Consider the following 17,501-nt stretch of genomic DNA (forward strand, 5'->3'; position numbering starts at 1 on the left):
CCTGCAGAGGAAGAGACAGAGGTAAGCCATTTCTACAAACATTTCAGTTTATTTCAGACAGTTACAAAACCCATCCATTTGTTTGTTTTATTTTAACAGGACACCATCAGTTCCAGCTGAGGTGCCACTGGACAAAACACAAACAATAAAATACTTCAATTTGTATTTGTCTCCTCATTCAACCCCTTTTAAGTGTTTTTATACAAGTAATGAAAACCTTCATTACAGTCAGACTGCAGATGTGATGCCAGGATGTAACACAGCTGGTCTCAAAGCTTTAAAGTGCTCCCAATGAAAGATGGTGAGGACTCAGGGGAGGGTTCCCATGCACTCCAGTGTCCTGAGGAAGTTCATCCTCCACAAAGTTTTCATGAGCAGATGTGTTCTGGCTGGAGCGCAACTGAGCACTTCAGTGATACAGACTAATAAGTGTACTCCCTCCGACCCTCTCATCAGAAGGACAAACACATCGGTGTGGTGAGTCTCATGGAAATCAGTAATCCCCAGGGAGAGGAATGAACTGAATCTGGAAATTCCAGTTTTTTTTCCCGGGTCTGTCTCTGGAGAGTGGATCGTTTCCCACAGGGAAAGCTGAAGACATGACAGAGAATAGCTTGTTTATTCTGCTCAGAGTCCCACTCTGCAGCCAGAAACAAGGTCAATATGACTGACCAAGGCCTTCCATTATTTATTTATTTATTTTATTTTATTTTATTTTATTTTTGCAGGTGTGCTGCTCCACAACTTTTACTGGCTTGGTCTGGCCACCTCTATGAAAATGTTCTGGGGGTGTTACTGTATCTAATAAATATTAATGCATCTCATAATGACATTTAATTACAATAAATAATAAAATGTGCAACTGATTTTATTATAAAATGCTGGGATAAAATGTTTTCATCCCAATAACAGTCAGTTATTCAGTTTATATAATACTTTTATTATGTTTAAGTCTATCTGTGTATTTCTAGTTATTCTTACCTTTGCCAGTCGTACTTCTCGACAGCTTTCCTTCATTAAAAAAAAACTTTATCGGAGATAAAACAAACAAACAAACAAAAAAACAGTATAATAAGGCACATTTCACAGATAAACTGAGCAAAAAATGTCTATGACAATACAAAACAAACAACAGTGTGAAAAAAATAAACAGAAATCATCAACAAGGCTAGAGGAATTTAAATTATAAAATCAAATAATTGTTATATTAGCATAAAGTTTGGACATTTGTGCAAAGCAGCGATAAGACAGCTGTCCTTATTTTTTTCATTATTTTTTTTCTAAACTTCTACAATTTGTCCCTTTTATTTTGAGAAGTTGAGCCGGAAGTAATAATTAACCGGAGGTAGCTAACTAGCTCCGGAGTTTGTTGTTGTCGCTGCCGGCTAGAAAAGCTGGTATTTTCAGTTTGGTTGAGGTTGTCAGGTTAGTGATGAGCTGTGCGCTGATGAGCAGAAGAGGAATTAACCGACAGCAGAACCGGACAGCTTCCGGTTAGAAGTGCGTTGAGGCTCAGTGGCCTCGCCCAGCAGTAGCTAGCTAGCTAGCTAGCTCCTAGCTTCTCTGTTTCAGTCCATGAAGTGCAGCCTGAGCCTGCTGCGCTGCTGTCAGCAAGTCGCCTAAAAAGATGTCACTGAGGTATTCTACTCCAAACCTTCTTGATCACGTTTAGAATAAGGATTTTTTTTCTTATACAAAATTACCAAATGCTATGTGTTAGCTTAGCCCGGTTATATTAGTTCCGCTTTCGCTTTAAGATTTGAGCTTCTGCACGACTGGATTATCTGTATGATCTAAAATCCCCACTGGCAGCCTGTCTGTGGAGGTCCTGCAGGTTTCCATGTTGCTGTCACATGAATTGTTGTAACCCGGGCTGGGCTTCGGGCTGGACCCGGTAAACAGACCTGTCACTGTTAACCTCTCAGTCTAACCTCTCAGTCTTGTGACCTGCTGTTCACAAACTCTGTTTATGCTGCAGTTCGATTGGACTTTTCTTCTGTCTGCTATTTTCCGATATGTCATTGATTTAACTCCATCCAATACCGCTTTTGAGTCAACTTTTTTTATTTTTGTGCTATTCACCAAACTGTTGAAAAATTAGTATGCAAAAATTGTATATAACTCATTTTAAAGTGAATGAATCTAAAAAGTCTTTATTCCCTTGAAACACTTTTGTAACGATCTGTGTTCATTTACCTGTTAACTGTTAGAATAAATTATGCCTAATTAACTTGTCACAGTTCCTTTATTTAGCCAATCTTGCATTAGTTCATTCAGGATATATATATTTTTATCCATATCTTTTAAAATTACATTGAAGAATATTCTAAGTTAGCACATACTCATGTCATAACAGTAGATATTTTCAATATAGTTGAAAATGTTCTGTTTGCTTTATGAAGTAACCAGTGATTAAAAGAAGCATGGGTTTGTTGGATCAACATATAAGAATGATTAAAAGATATAATGCATAATGCATCTGATCCTCTGATTATGTTTATATTATTATCTGAATTTCTCAAAGGTTCATCCAGTAATAACAAATAATAAAGATTGTAACTAGGGGTCCACTGATTGCACTTTTTTTTGTCTGAAATTCTGTTAAATATTGTAAGAAAGTTGCTGAGTTGGTAACAGTGGGGTGACTATTGCTAACTACAGACTCTACCTGGTGGGCGGTCAGAATCCTAAAGACTGAGTGTCAGCCTCCCTGTACTGACGTGTTGCTCCTCATCAGGTCTGTCTGCTGAACCATTGTGATGGCAGGATCCCAGTGGGAGCTTCCCCCAGAGCTATGCTGCCGGCCCATGGCTTTCGTAGCTTTAACCGGTCTGGATGTGGTGTACAACGCGGTGCATCGCGCCATCTGGGACGCTTTCTGTGCCAACCGGCGCGCTGACAGAGTCCCCATCTCTTTCAAGGTTCTCCCAGGAGATCATGAGTATCCCAAATGCCGCACTAAGGTGAGCAGCGGCTTCAGAGATGTGTTTAGTGACATACAGAGGAGCCGACCTTTCTGACCTCTGATCAGGAAGCTTTTAACCAATGTTAGATTAGTGACATGCTTTCAGCAAGATAGATTTAAACAGATATGTTTAATGTGGAGGCATGTTGGAGTAGCTCTCTTATGTTAGTTCTGATTAGTTCTGTTTCTAGAATTTGTTCATTTGTTTTTGGGTGGAGGAGTTGCTTTTTGTACAATTATTCTCTCTGGTTCTGGACGCTGTGCAGCTGGAAGGAATTTTGCTCTTAGTTTTTTACTTTTCAGTGGTTGCTATAATGTGTAACCTTTGCAACAAACTACTGTTTTTACAACTTGGAGCAGCTGAATAGCATCTCAAAAGTCCAAATAGTACCTGATCTATAACAACTGATGGAGTCATCCAGGACATGTTAATGTGAAATGTGGTCTGCTACACAGATACTTGGCTGTTAGCATGTTAGCAACAATCTTCAGTCAGAAACCTCTTCATATCTGTTCCAAGACTGACTGCTACTGGAGATCTTTCCTTCCCACAACTTCACCATCCATAATGACTCTAAAATACTTTGATAAAGAGAGTTACGGCAACATTCGATTTACTTTTGGGTAATAAAAAATTTCTGAATTGAATTGAATTGAATATCTCAAAATTATAACTATATTTCTATACATGATCTTTCTACATCACTAGTAGTAGTTTAAGACCCTCTGATTACTGCACCAACATTTAAAAGCAGCCAATGAAAAAAGGAATACACTTTTTTTTTCTTTTTAGTTGCCATGAATATTTTGTCTTGTGTGCCCAGCGAACATCGTATGAGTGGTACATCCCGAAAGGCATCGTGAAAACCGGCTGGATGAACAAACACCTGAACCTGGTTCCTGCCCTGGTGGTTCTGTTCTATGAGCTGGACTGGGACGACCCGCAGTGGAAGGAGAAGCAGTCGGAATGCGCAACTAAAGTGGAAATTGTCAGGTTGGGAGGCGTGGTTATTACTGTGCTCATGTTACAGTAACACTGTCTGATCCATACTAAGATGCAGTATGAGTTAGCTTAGGTGTGTGGCTAGCAAAACGGGTTTTAACCGAACTGGAACTGGTTCTGTTTGGCTGTAGGACCAGTCTGCAGGGCAGAAACACCAAAGTGGCTGTGGTTTTAATCCAAAAGAAAACTCCTCTACCTCCAGGTAAAACAACGTCTCACAAAAGTAATCACACCCTCTGAAGTTTTTTTCACCTTTTCTTCTTGGTTTGTGTATTGATTGGGATCTCATGTAGAAACCCAGCAGAATGTAGTGCTGAGTTGTTAACAGTTGGGTGACCATTGCTAACTACAGACATGCAGACATGACCTGGTGGGCAAGTGGATGTGCTGTGTTTGTGTGTATGTGTGAAGCTGATTACCTTTGTGTTTTCCCAGCATTCCATGTGGTTCCTGTCTGAGTGATGTGTGTGTTGACAGGAGAGGACCTGGTGGCGTCAGAGAGAGCCTCAGCTCTCTGTAGCTCCTGCGACCTGTCTGGGAAGAGCCTGTTTGTCCTGCCTCACACCGACCACCTGGTGGGCTACATCATAAGGTACAGGAAGCGCCTGCAGCCGGGTGGGTCTGATTGGCTGGAGTGTGAGCTCAGCTTCCTGTGTGTTGGTGTCGCCTCTAAGGTTGGAGAACGCCTTCTATGAGCACGCTCAGACCTACTACTACACAGAGATCCGTCGGGTCAAATCCCATAAGGAGTTCCTCAACAAGACCACCCACCAGGTAGGCCTGGCTGCTGACTCCCCGCTCTGCCACGTTACAACCGCAGACAAGGCGTTTAGTTTTAAGGTCTGAAGACAATAAAAGTAGGGAAAAATATTGATGTTTCCAAACTTTATTCCCTTTGTTGTCAAAATGCTGTATCCTCCTCTACATCTTTCATTCCTTCCCTTCTTTCCTTACTGTTGTCAGTAAAGTCAGCCTACTGTACAAATATCTGCCATATTTTCACAGTGAACAGCATTTAATACTTTAAAACAAACATGAATTTCTTGAACTGGTGTAATGTGGACAAACCCAGGATAAACTGTGGCAGTAAAATATCATGCTGAAGTGGACAGAAAATCAAACATGGGTTTTCTTTTTGTTTTTTAAATCAATAAAGTGAACAGTGTTGAGTGTGTTATCATGCACATGTAATGCTCCTCTCTCCCCCGGTGTGTGTGTGTGTTTCCTCCTGCTGTTGCTCATGGCAGCTGCTGTTTGTCAGACATCAGTTTAAAATGGCTTTCCTCAGTGAACTGAAGCAGGACACCCAGAACGCTCTCAAGTAAGTTTAAATCATGACATTTAAACCCTTTTACATATTTCTGCTGTTTTAAGGGAGAAACAAGAATTATCTAAGATAATCATGTTATCACTGCTGTGACCTAGAGCTGCTGAGAAGTGACCCATTTGTCTCTGTGGCTGCAGGTACTACAGAGCTGCTTACAGCCTGGTGCATGAGCTCAGAGCGCATGAGACCAACATGCTGGAGATCAAGACCATGGCAGGATTCATCAACTACAAGGTCCAGTCCTGCTCCTCTGAGTCCAGATGTATCATTAGACTGAGTGGATCGGTTCAGTTTGATGTCTGGAGACCCCCGGTGTTTCATGTTTTTTTTTGTATGTGTGTGTGTGTGTGTGTGTGTGTGTGTGTGTGTGTGTGTGCGTGGGCGTGTGTGTGTGTGTGTGTGTGTGTGTGTGTGTAAAACCTCTGCAGATCTGCCGCCTGTGTTTCCAGCACAACACTCCTCTAGACGCCATAGCTCAGTTCAGGAAGCACATTGACCTGTGTAAGAAGAAGATCGGCTGCGCCGAGCTGGCCTTCGAGCACTCTGCATGGATGTCCAAACAGTGAGATGCACACGCTGCACTTAAACACATCACCATGAAAAAGCTAAGGCACCATCAGGAGAGGGAAACCTGTACACTCTAGTTGAGAGTGTTAGTTCAATAATTAATAAGAGTGGAACATGTCACACTCAGGATGTATTCGCCCCATTTTAGAATCTGGAAACAACATGGCTGTTTCCTGTGAGTTTAGAACTATGTCTGGAAAATGTCTGGTTGAAGTGTTTCTCATGTGCAAATGGGAGTGGATGTACACAATGAACAAATAGTTGCTTTTTTTATTTATCATATGATTAATGGATTTCTTGCTTATTGCAACAAGCTTAGTGCCTGAGGCACCAGGTGACTCAGTGATGGTGCAAAAGCCTAAAACAAGCTTCTAATATATCCTGCTAAAAAGTGTCTTGTAAGTTAGTTACTCTTATTTCACGTGTACTAAGATATTTACTATAGAAATTAGACCAAAAATACTTGGTAAGATTTTGTGTTTTTGCAGTGTGTCCTACATATTCTAATAGGAAAAAAAAACAACTTATGTATTTCTGTCATAGATGCGTATCAGAAAGCCTTGCATGATTGCGTGCGTGTGTGTGTGTGCGTGTGTGGGCGTGTGTGTGTGTGTGTGTGAGTGTGAGTGTGTGTGAGCCTTAATGAGGTCAGAAGGGTGCTGGGGGAGAGCGAACCACTGACTGGTATCAGAGTCAAAGACCTGATGAGTCCTGAAGCCAGACAGTGCTGTAAACATGTGCAGGCTGTTCATCAGGCCTCAGACAGCGTTTTGCTCTCCACCAGGTTCCAGTCTTTTGGCGAGTTGTTTGATGAGGCCATAAAGTTGGGACTGACCGCCATCCAGACTCAGAACCCGGGTTTCTACTACCAGCAGGCCGCTTGTTACAGCCAGGACAGGAAGCAGATGGCCCAGCAGCTCTGTCAGGTCAGACACACCTAGCAAATATATCCTCCACATCATTCTACAAAAATAACATCATGCACACCAGATGGGTTTCAGAACAATTTTCACCCTCATGAACCCACACAAATCCATTCCTGAGCATCGTTATAAACATGCCACACCCACAGAGGGCAGTGTAGCGCAAAAGTAAAACCTGTCAGCCAATCTGAATGCTTCAAAACAACCATGACTTTCTGACAGGAGTTAAATATGTCACCAGTGGATCCGTGTGGTCTAGAAATCACGTCAAAGAAAGTATGTGGATATATTGTCGCATTATTTGTTGCAGACTGTAATGCACAGAACCCTATGACTCAATTTTCCCATTTTGGGATGCAAACACAAATAGAATTTTCTCTTTGTTCAAACTTTTTATAAATAATTGTTTTTCCTGATATTAAATTGAGTTTTTGTGTGGATGAAAGGTCAGAATGCATAAATAAGTATCAGTTTTCCCAAATATGTATTGACTAGGGGAGGTGGGTCCAAAGTGTGGCATTTTTAATTTAAAGAAAATACCACACTGCCTGTAGTTTTATTTTGCCAGTTTTGGCCTCCAGGGCAAAACGTTTGGTTACCTTTGACCTGAGGGATTCACTGTTGGTTTCTGCAGGCGGGGACGACCTATCCTTCCCCAGATCCCCTGGACACCCAGAGTGGAGGACTGGACTTCTATGGACAGAGACCTTGGAGACAAGGGCACCAGAGTATGTTTTTCTTTTTACCCTGAACTACTAAACTAGACCTGGACCAGATCTGGACTCTAAAGCAGCATCACTAAATCTAAAATGTCCTACACACTCATTCACACACACACACACACACACACACACACACACAAACACATGAAGACTTTTAGCCTATCTGTGGCATACTTGGACAATAAGAGTTGGAATAACATTCATTTATCTTTAGGATGAATAAAGTATTTCTGTATTGAAAGTTTTGAAAGTTGTTGCTTCAGATCACTTTGAAGGTCTTCAGTCAATAAAAATCAATTTAAAGTAAAGTTCTCCACCTGATTAAGAAGCTGACACAGGGTTTGCATGAAAGGCCGTCTGAACTCTCACCATTGTTGTGATTTCTAGGTATTGATCCAACAGATCCAGAGAAGGAGAAGCTGGGGATCCTGGCTCTGCAGATTAAGGAGAGAGATGTCCCACACTCTGTAAGGAAATTCCCATCTGGGTTTATGGAAGCTGCTCTTCATCATAGTCACAACTCCATCTAGTTAATAGCAGCAACAGGTTTCAAAAAATGCCACTGAATCCACAGACATTATTTATGAAACACAAGTGAAGTGAACTCATTTGAGTCATCTATACAAATCTATTAAAACTCCCACATATGTGGAACAGCAGAATTTAAAACATGTTCTTTCTTTTTACATCATCTCTATATGTATCTCAGTATAGAACTAGAAAAAGCATTTCCTGCTCAAATGCAGAGTGAATGCTGTAAGCTGAACCTTTTTGCTGAAGTTCAAAACACTTTCTGAAAATGTAATAAACAAGCAGAAGCAGATGGAAAAACCTTAAATGGCTTCAAAAATGGTGATCATCATCCACTGGATGGATCTCCTGCAGCATGTGTTCTGAAGCCCAGTCCTGGTTTCAGGTAGCTTCTGATTTAATGAACGCTGTGAACACCTTCTGCTGCTCCGGTCTGCTGAAGTAAAACCCACTGTGTCTGCGTCTGCCTTCACAGGAGCTGATAATAGCACTTCTCAGTAATGCTGTGGCCCAGTTCAAGAAGTACAAGTGCCCTCGAATGAAGAGTCACCTCAGTAAGTGTTTGTCTAAAATGTTTGCTTTCTTGAATAAAAACATTTATTTATTTGCATATTTTAATATATTTCTAATATTATTCTAACATTTCTAGTATTGTATAAAAAGCTTAAATGAAACTGCAAAATGAGGCAGTTTTTTATCTGCTTACTCAATTACCAGATCTTTAATGTATTGTGGTGCTAAACCATTCAGTGATTTATAAACTAACAACAGTATTTTAAAGTCTATTCTTTGAGCTACAGGGAGCCAGTGGAGAGACTTTAAAACTGGTGTTATGTGATCTATCTTCCTGGTTTCAGTGAGAACGTGAGATAATTCAGAGTATCAGATAACTAAAATAATCATTAGTTGCAACCTTACAATATATATCATGTCGTAAATATTGTTTATCAGTCATAACAGCAATATTGATATTGGTTATTGATATCGGCATAAATTTTCAAATTGGTGCATCTCTACTTACTACCATATGCAGATCATGACTCCTGTTGACCATCTTGTATCTGAGCTTTATTTTCTTTCTCCTTTGCAGTGGTGCAGATGGGAGAGGAATACTACCATGCTAAAGATTACACCAAAGCATTAAAGTGAGCGCCATGCTGCATGTGTTCCACTGTTAGCTTGTCAAGGAGCAGCTGCTACATGCTACATGCTTCATGCTCTGTGTTTGTGTTTGGTCAGGCTGCTGGACTACGTCATGTGTGACTATCGCACAGAGCGCTGGTGGCCTCTGCTGACGGCCATATTGACCACAGCTCTGCACTGTGCTTATCTGATGGCCAGTGTCAAAGACTACATCATCTACTGCATGGAGCTGCTGGGCAGAGGTACCAGGACCCCGAATCCCCCTCACAGATAACACTGGAGGGTTTTACTAAAACCCACAACTAGATCTAAGTTTGACCACTTCTGTTTTGTCCTTCAGCTTCTACCCTGAAAGAGGAGCAAAAATCCAGGATAGAGAAGAACCTCTTTAAAGTTTTAATGGTAAGAGCAAAAGGATAGACCAGAACCTCGTCTATTAAAGGGGCAGGATCATGTAAAGTCAACTTTTGTGAACCTTAGATCATGTTATAATATTATCTCCTCATGAAAAACATACCTGGAGTGTTGCATTGATTCTTTCATGCATGTTTGAGAAATCATTTCATTTCCATGACAGCCATTCAGATGTGCTAAATGCCTGAGTGGACCTAGCACCGCCTTCAAGGCACAGCTCCTCCTCAGAGCGACTCCCCACATAACCCCTTCAGACTAGCTAGCAGAAATTAGCAAACACCTGTTAAGCTCATTATAGGAGATATTTCTCAGTGCAATGCCGATTTAACGTTGTTAAAGGGTTAATAGTTTCAGAGAGAGCAGCAGCTTTTAAAGAGACAGGCCCAATTTCAAGGTGTTAAATCAGGAAGTAACTTTTTTTTTAGTCTTACTTAATGTATAAAATATTTTTATCTTTATGCTTGGAAAATATAAACACTGCCCCTTTAAAATAACTTAGCCATTGAGTGCTAACACACACGGAGTGCTAAACAGCCCACAATGCACCAGGTGTTCATATTGTGTCCTCCTGTTTGCAGAACGACATTCCAGAGGCCGAGTCTGAATGTGATCAGTCTTCTGTTGGTGCTGCCAGGTCACTATGGACTGACCGCATGGCTTTGTCTGGATCCAATGAGCTGACGGTGGAAATGCAGGACTACATCCCATTCAGTTAGTAAACACACACACAGCCGTTTATTTCCAGCAGCTGCTTAAAATTAAACAGGGATGTTAGCTGCTTGTCTTCAAAGCCAAAGCTAAACTCCTTGGGAACTTCAGTGTTTAAATTTTTAAAATGAGAAGCAACGGATCAAAAACTCTAAAAATGTCCAGTTTTATCATAGAACCTGAAAAAATAAGCAAAACAGTGGAGCTTGTTGGAATTAAAAGAAAAAAGACCAATAGCTTTCGGTTTGGTTCACAATCACCACCCCTAGTTTTAAGAGGTATGAATAATTTTGAGCCGCTCTATAAGTCTGTGTCACTGTAAGCAGCATATAAGGAAGCTCAGTATCTCACGTGTTACTTTTCTTTCTCTCACATCAGTCCAATGCAAAGCCCGGTTCCAGTCGCCCAGCTTCCATGTGGACCAGCCCATCCAGCTGCAGGTGTTCCTCAGAGCTGACTGTCCGCACCCCGTGTCATTCAGCAAGCTCACCGTCAGCCTCAGCAACCAGGTGCCCTCCACACTCTGAATTTAGCTCATTTCGGTTATTTAAGTAAAGAAATGTATGCTGTATAGTCACTGAACTCCACACTGAATTCTGAGAATAGAATAGAAACAGCCTTTTATTGTCCCACACTGGGGAAATTCAGGTGTAACACACAAATGTTTGTATGTTCACACAAATTTACATTATTTACAACTCTTAACAGACCACTTAAAATTATCTGTCGCTCTGATTTTACTTTTTATAGATATATGTTTGAGTAAAATGAACATTGTTCTTTTATTCTATGAACTACTGACAACATGTCTTCGAAATTACAAGCAAAAATGTAGAATTTATTTGCTGAATATGAGAAATGGTCAACGTAACAAAAAAGATGCGGTGTTTTCAGACCTGAAATAATGCAAAGTTTATGTTCATTTAGAAACAACAATACTAATATTTGATCTCAGGAAGAGTTCAGAAATCAGTATTTGATAGAATTACCAGGAGGTTTTCAATGGGCTTCAGTGCAGGGGATCTTCAGTTTTCCATATTCAATATTTAATGGTGTACATATTGTTAACTTTAAAGTTCACCCCCACTTTAAATGTAACAGTTTACCTGAATACAGACAGAGTGAAACATCCTACTGATGCAAACCGTTTCATCCAGAACAGTTGGAGTCAGTCTGGTTTCATCCACAGGAATACAACCAGTGGTGTGTGGTGGAATCATCAGGTCAGGACAGCATGACGCTGTTACCAGGGAAACCCCGATGCTACAATTTCAGCTTTGTGGCTAAAACTGAAGACGTGGGTAAAAAAGTGGAGGTAATCCGATGCTTGTATGTAGGCGTGTGTGTGTGTGTGTGTGTTTGTGTGACAGAGAGGGAAGCTGTAGCAGGAGCCATGACTGATTGTGTGTGTGCAGATGACGGGTATAGAGATGATGCTGGGCGGCGACAGTGGCCGCTGTGTGTTCCTGAGCTGGAGAGGGGCCGGTGGAGACGCTGCCTCCACCCAGGAGGCCCTGCAGGCCAGCAGGTCGTCACGGCGATGGGCACGGGGCAACGAGGCACGCCAGGAATTAGACTGGGACAGCTTGACGCTGCAACACAGCACCATGTAATGTCCTGACCTCAGCTTGCTGCAGGCCCGTGAGCTGACCGTGAGCTGACCTGCTGCTGTCTGCTTCTGTCCAGGATTATCTCCAGAGTTCCCAGGATCTGTGTCCAGCTCAGCCACCAGCCTCCTGCACTCACCAATGAGATGTTCTGCATCAGCCTCACCGTCCAATCACAGGAGGACGTTGTGGCGAAGGATGTTAAACTCACTGCTGGCCTCAAACCAGGTTCACTCGTTTATCCTCCATATTTAGTTGTTTGTTTTAAATATCTGAAGGACTTTAAAACTTTATCCACAGTTTTCTCTCCATGCGGTTGTTGTTTATTCTTAAGCAGTGATGAGACACTGCTCAAGTTACTCAACAGGTTGTTGCTAGGTAACCAAGGAGCGAGCGAGTTAGTTGATGCCACCTAGCTTAGCTTGCTGCGAGAGGTTGAGCAGCTAAAGACTTTCCTCTGCATACATCTCCCAGAATGCAGTGCGGTTCTGTTTATTAGCTTAGTGAAAATTCAGAAGTTTTATATGTTGATATTGATCACTTGTCTATTGCAATACATATTTCTAATGACTTATTGTCCAGTCATGTACAATATGTTAGAAGATGCTTTCTGATGAGGCTCATTGTCAGATTAAAAGTAACTTTTATATCAACCTTTAAGCAGGTATTAACGATACTTTTCATTAAGCCCACATTTCTGTTTTTAGAAATAGTTTTTTTTATTGGTCTGATTCTAATTTTAAATATGTTTTCATTAATGATTCACAGAAAATCATCATAAATGACAAAAATAAACGCTGGAAAATATCCACCTGTGTATTTAATCTACATAATGTCTTGCATAATGATAAAGTTTCTGAAATAAATATTCTTTTCAGTAATATTTTAATTCATTAACTGAATCTGTAAGTTTAATCTCTATAAATCAGTCACAAAACATCATATCCATATTATATTTTGACGTCATAAAACAACATTCTGTGACTGTGTGAGAATGAGCTTCACTCTGTGTTTTCAGGCCAGGAGGCTGGTTTAGGACAGACCACCCATGTGACCCTGGACGGGTCCAGTGTGTGTGACGACAACGCGCCCGCTCTGCTCACCGATGTGCCTCTGGGAGATCTGACACCAGGAGAGAAGGTATATACACACACACACACACACACACACACCAGAGGCTCCACAGCTTCTCTCTTCCGGTAACCGTGTCTTCTGTTTGACTCCAGCTGGAGAAGTGTGTGTACATGAGGTGTGTGTCGACCGGGCCGAGGATCTTCTTGTTCCATGTGGCCTACAGCATCGATACCGCTGTGGAAGGACGACATATTGTCTGCAACTGTCATAAGGTAGAGAGGCTCCTCTGTTCTGCAGCTCAGCATAGGAGAGCATTATTTATGTATTTCAGTAATTTGATTCAAAATGGGGAACTTACATTGACTCATTATACCCAGAGGGAAATATTTCTTGCTTTTCTTTCTGTTGATGATGATAAAAACCAGCATTCAATTTCTGAGGGATTTAAATTCGCTCCAGAGCAATAAGAAGAAGTTACTTACTTTCTGAGAAAAGAAACTTGAAGCTCTGACTCCAGCTTCTGTCCACAACCTGTTTCCTCAGCAGCTTTTTCTACCACACATTTTCCTTCCACTCAATTATATATTAACATGCACTCAGACAGCTCTCTGTAAACGGCCAGCTGTGTTAGCAGGGAGGGTTTTTGACTGTCGGTTTTCCTCAGAGGTTCTTAAACGTTTTCATGCCATGGACCCCAAACAGCTTCAGCTTCTGGCTGGGACCCTCCTCTGATGATCCACAGACAATGTTACAGAATACAGAGAGACACAGACTTTTAAACTGTTTTTGTTCTCTGTTCAATAATTATTTCTATGGTTTAGCATAAATGAGCAGAACAGCTTGATAAATTTGACTGGCAGCTAGTCAGAAAGATTACCACAGCAAATAACCTTTTATTAAATTACACCTATAATTTTAAGTATAATTGAAAAACAGATTTTATAAGTAAAAGGAAATAATGATTAAAAGTTCATTGGATTCTTTCTTATTTTCTTGCTTTTTTCCCCTGATCTTCCTTCCAGCTGTCTGAAGTCCTCCTAGCGCCCCCTAGTGGCCCCCACTTTGAACACTTGTGTAGACCAGAACATGAACATTATATTCCTGGCATACTTTTTCATATTTTGTGTTCTGTTCCTTTGTATTTGTAAACAAAGATGTTGTCTAATAAATTTTTTTATTGATATATTTGGAGTTTTCATTCCATTTCTCAATAACTAAAATATATATATATATATATATATATATATATATATATATATATATATATATATATATATCATTGTATAATGAATCATTTTTCTCTTTTAATTCCTGAAATAAGAACTTTTCAATTATTTTCTTAGTTATTTAGAAATACATGCATAACTAGTGTTTTCTGTCCTGTGTAGAGAAATTATCAGCTGTTTTCTGTTTTTTTTCTGTGTGTTCCAGGATGAGACGGTGACCGTGGAGACCGTAGTCCCATTTGAAGTGTCGGTCAAGTTTGTATCTACAAAGGTCTGGAGCTCACATGAAGATGTTTTTAAACGTTTTATAAATGTTGCCATATCGACTAGCACAGATTGCAGTTATGAGGACTTTATGTTGAGGTTCATAGCAAGCAGAGGACTCCGTCATGATCATACTCTCTGTGTGTGTGTGTGTGTGTGTGTGTGTGTGTGTGTCCAGTTCGAGCCGTTAGAGCAGGTAGCAGTGGACATTCCCTTCCTGCTGATGACGGACATCCTCTCGTCTTCACCCTGGCCTCTCCTGCTGAGCTCGTCTTCCCTGCAGCTGCTGACGGTGACCAGCAGCACGCCGCAGCTCCAGTCCCAGCTGCAGCAAGGTACCAGGACAGCTCAGGGTGATGGGCTACAGGGTTACAGCTACTACGGCGACAGGGCTGACGATGCTGCGTTTGTGTGTTCAGTGGTTCTGCAGACAGGAGAAAGCGCCAGTGAGTGCTTCTGTCTTCGATGTCCTGCAGACACCAGCAGCAGCAACACGGTGGCGACAGGACAGTACGTCGTCTCATGGAGGAGGTATGTTGAACACACACATCCAGAGGAACACTGGTGTGAATGAAGGCGTGTCTTAAGAGGTCTGCTGTGTTGAACAGGAAGTGTTCCAGCGCAGACAGCCCTCTCATCCAGACTACAGTCACGCTACCTCATGTCATCCTGGAGTCTGTCCCTCTTTACATCTATGCTGGTCAGTACATGCCTCACTTCTCTCTATGTCCTACCAAACTACCTGTTTTCAACTCCGCCCTCAACCAGCCATGTTGTGTGTGTGTGTGTGTGTGTGTGTGTGTGTGGGTGTGTGTGTCAGATCTGCCTTCGTTCGGGCGGGTCAGAGACTCCCTTCCAGTTCGTTACCACATCGAGAACAGGACGTCTCAGGTGCAGGAGGTGGAGATAGCTGTTGACCCGTCGGATGCCTTCATGTTCTCTGGACTCAAACAGGTGTGACATCATACCTCCACCCACTTCAAAATAAGAGCATGAATATAATGTCAAACTACTTGAAGATTTCTCATCAGACGATAACCAAAGCTTCAACTGAAAGCTTATAAAACAGCCAAGTACAGTAGCAGTAGGGTTGCACCAATTACAGCTTTCTGGCTGATTGCCGATTTCGATTTTGGCCGATACCAATTTTTTTGGTCTGAAGTGTTGCTCAATATAGCAAGAAAGTTGCTGAATTGGCAACAGTGGAGTAACCATTGTTAACTGTAAATGTGCAGCCATGACCTGGTGGTTTGGTCTACCAGTCAAACCTCTCTCTTCAGAGGACAGTGCTCCTCCTGTGAGCGCCGTAGATTACATCAGTGGATAAGGTCAGCTTCCCATGTAAAAGTCGGCCTATCACCAATCTCCCAAAATTAAGAAAATTGGTTGTGTGTGTTGCTACACAGGTGCGTCTGCGGGTCCTCCCCAGCACAGAGCAGCAGATGTTGTATAATTACTACCCACTGATGGCTGGTTACCAAACACTACCGCAGCTCAACATCAGCCTGCCGCGCTGTCCGACGTCCAGCAGCCCCGCACTGAGACGCTTCCTGCCTCAGCGTATCTTTGTCAAGGTAACCGGCTGTGCCGCCCCCCTCTGAGCCCTTTCTCCCCTGAACTTCAGCGTTTCGGTTCTGACTTAAACGCCATCTTGCTTCTTTGTGTCCAGCCTCAGGGTCGACAGCCAGACGACGCCTCCATCGCCGCAGCCTGAGAAGAGAATGAAACTGTTTACTGTAAATACCACCAAGCAACATTTTGTTTGTTCTTTCAGATGCATCATTCCACAGAGACGTCATGATGAACACTATTTGTTACTTGTCATTCTGTAAAAAATGTCGACCAAACATTAGGAGACGGTTGTTTCAGCGTGAAACAACCAGTGAGTGAAAGTGCTGACATGAATTGTGTAAGCAGCAAAAACATGAACTGATGCCGTCTTACCCGGGGAAATCCTGGAGGAATCTGGTGTGATGTGAGCTGTGTGTTGATTTGGGAAATTAATCCATGACTTGAATGTGTTGAAGGAGTGATTATACTGAAGTAATGAAAAACTTGCCGTGTCTTATTGTTGCATGTTTGCAGAATCCTCAACTGTAAAAATGTGACACAGTTAAGGCTTCGGTGGGGGAAATAAATATTTAACACATCCATGTTTTTATCAGTAAATATATTTCTGATTGGCCGTGCTTGGCTCAGGTGTGTTTTTGAACCACTTTTTCACAATAACGAGCTTCGTGTACTGAAGGTAGGGATTCTTCTGTGATCAGCTCTTTCTTCAGATTTCTGGTTTTACTTTCAGATAATTATCAGGAATATCTCTGGGCCTTTCTGTCCTTCCTTTAAATATATAAAGTCTATCATATGGCAAAAAGAATGATGTTCCACCTCCAATATGGAATTTCAGTTCAAACATTCAGTTCAATTCAAAAATGTGTTATTTATCCCAAACGGAAATTAAGTTTTGGAACTCATGTCACTCAAGTATATTCAAATAGATGGTGAAGCTGTGGGCAGGAAGAATCTCCTGCAACAATCAGTCTTGCCATTAATCTGAAGAGATCTCTGACTGAGACATGCTAACAGCTCAATTTCCAATATAGCAGAGACAACATTCCCCAGCAACACGACCTGGATGACTGCTAGTCCAACTCATTTGCTTTTCCCACTTTTAATCTGTCAGGCTGTGCGGTTAGAAAGCTGAGCACAGAGATGTTGGAGTTGGGGATATGACCCTTGTCCAGTCTGAATGGTTCTGGTTTGATTTTTGAGGATGCCATTGCCTGCTGCTAGTTGTTCAAATGAAACCTTGTTGCCACTGTTATGCATCATAACTGTCCCGAAGTAATAACAGTAAAAGCAGAAATCCTTCCAGCATCAAAAAAACATGTGAAATAATTGTCCAGACATTCAATATCTCAACCCACAATTATTAGCACAAGTCTAGAAAAAGAACAAATCAGACCTAAAGTTCTAAGGTTTCTCCAACATGCTGCCACCGTGGGTTATTTTAGACCAGTTAGAGGC

General features: G+C 41.6%; 1 protein-coding gene across 1 annotated transcript; it reads left to right on the forward strand.

Annotated features, from left to right (window-relative positions):
- The first annotated feature begins 1,318 nt into the window (after positions 1-1,318).
- Positions 1,319-16,659, forward strand: trappc11 (trafficking protein particle complex subunit 11). Its single transcript, XM_044126683.1, has 30 exons — positions 1,319-1,638; positions 2,738-2,963; positions 3,790-3,959; positions 4,100-4,170; positions 4,446-4,560; positions 4,643-4,742; positions 5,216-5,289; positions 5,433-5,529; positions 5,724-5,857; positions 6,647-6,788; positions 7,420-7,513; positions 7,895-7,974; positions 8,514-8,592; positions 9,129-9,183; positions 9,278-9,423; positions 9,522-9,583; positions 10,174-10,306; positions 10,682-10,812; positions 11,493-11,618; positions 11,719-11,912; positions 11,990-12,138; positions 12,929-13,050; positions 13,137-13,256; positions 14,416-14,481; positions 14,653-14,809; positions 14,894-15,005; positions 15,083-15,174; positions 15,295-15,428; positions 15,881-16,048; positions 16,144-16,659. The coding sequence occupies exons 2-30, from the start codon at positions 2,760-2,762 to the stop codon at positions 16,186-16,188; spliced, it is 3,372 nt and encodes a 1,123-aa protein (XP_043982618.1). The 5' UTR covers positions 1,319-1,638; positions 2,738-2,759; the 3' UTR covers positions 16,189-16,659.
- Positions 16,660-17,501: the final 842 nt, after the last annotated feature.

Source organism: Gambusia affinis, linkage group LG09 (assembly GCF_019740435.1).
Source record: "Gambusia affinis linkage group LG09, SWU_Gaff_1.0, whole genome shotgun sequence".
NCBI classification, from domain to species: Eukaryota; Metazoa; Chordata; class Actinopteri; order Cyprinodontiformes; family Poeciliidae; genus Gambusia; species Gambusia affinis.

What these genes read in the sequence shown, in the direction of transcription:
- trappc11 (XM_044126683.1), top strand. Translation starts at nt 2,760, where the DNA reads ATGGCAGGATCCCAGTGGGAGCTTCCCCCAGAGCTATGCTGCCGGCCC. An exon ending in TTGGAGACAAGGGCACCAGA is followed by an intron (nt 7,514 to 7,894) that starts GTATGTTTTTCT and finishes TGTGATTTCTAG; the next exon opens with GTATTGATCCAACAGATCCA. An exon ending in TACGTCGTCTCATGGAGGAG is followed by an intron (nt 15,006 to 15,082) that starts GTATGTTGAACA and finishes TGTGTTGAACAG; the next exon opens with GAAGTGTTCCAGCGCAGACA.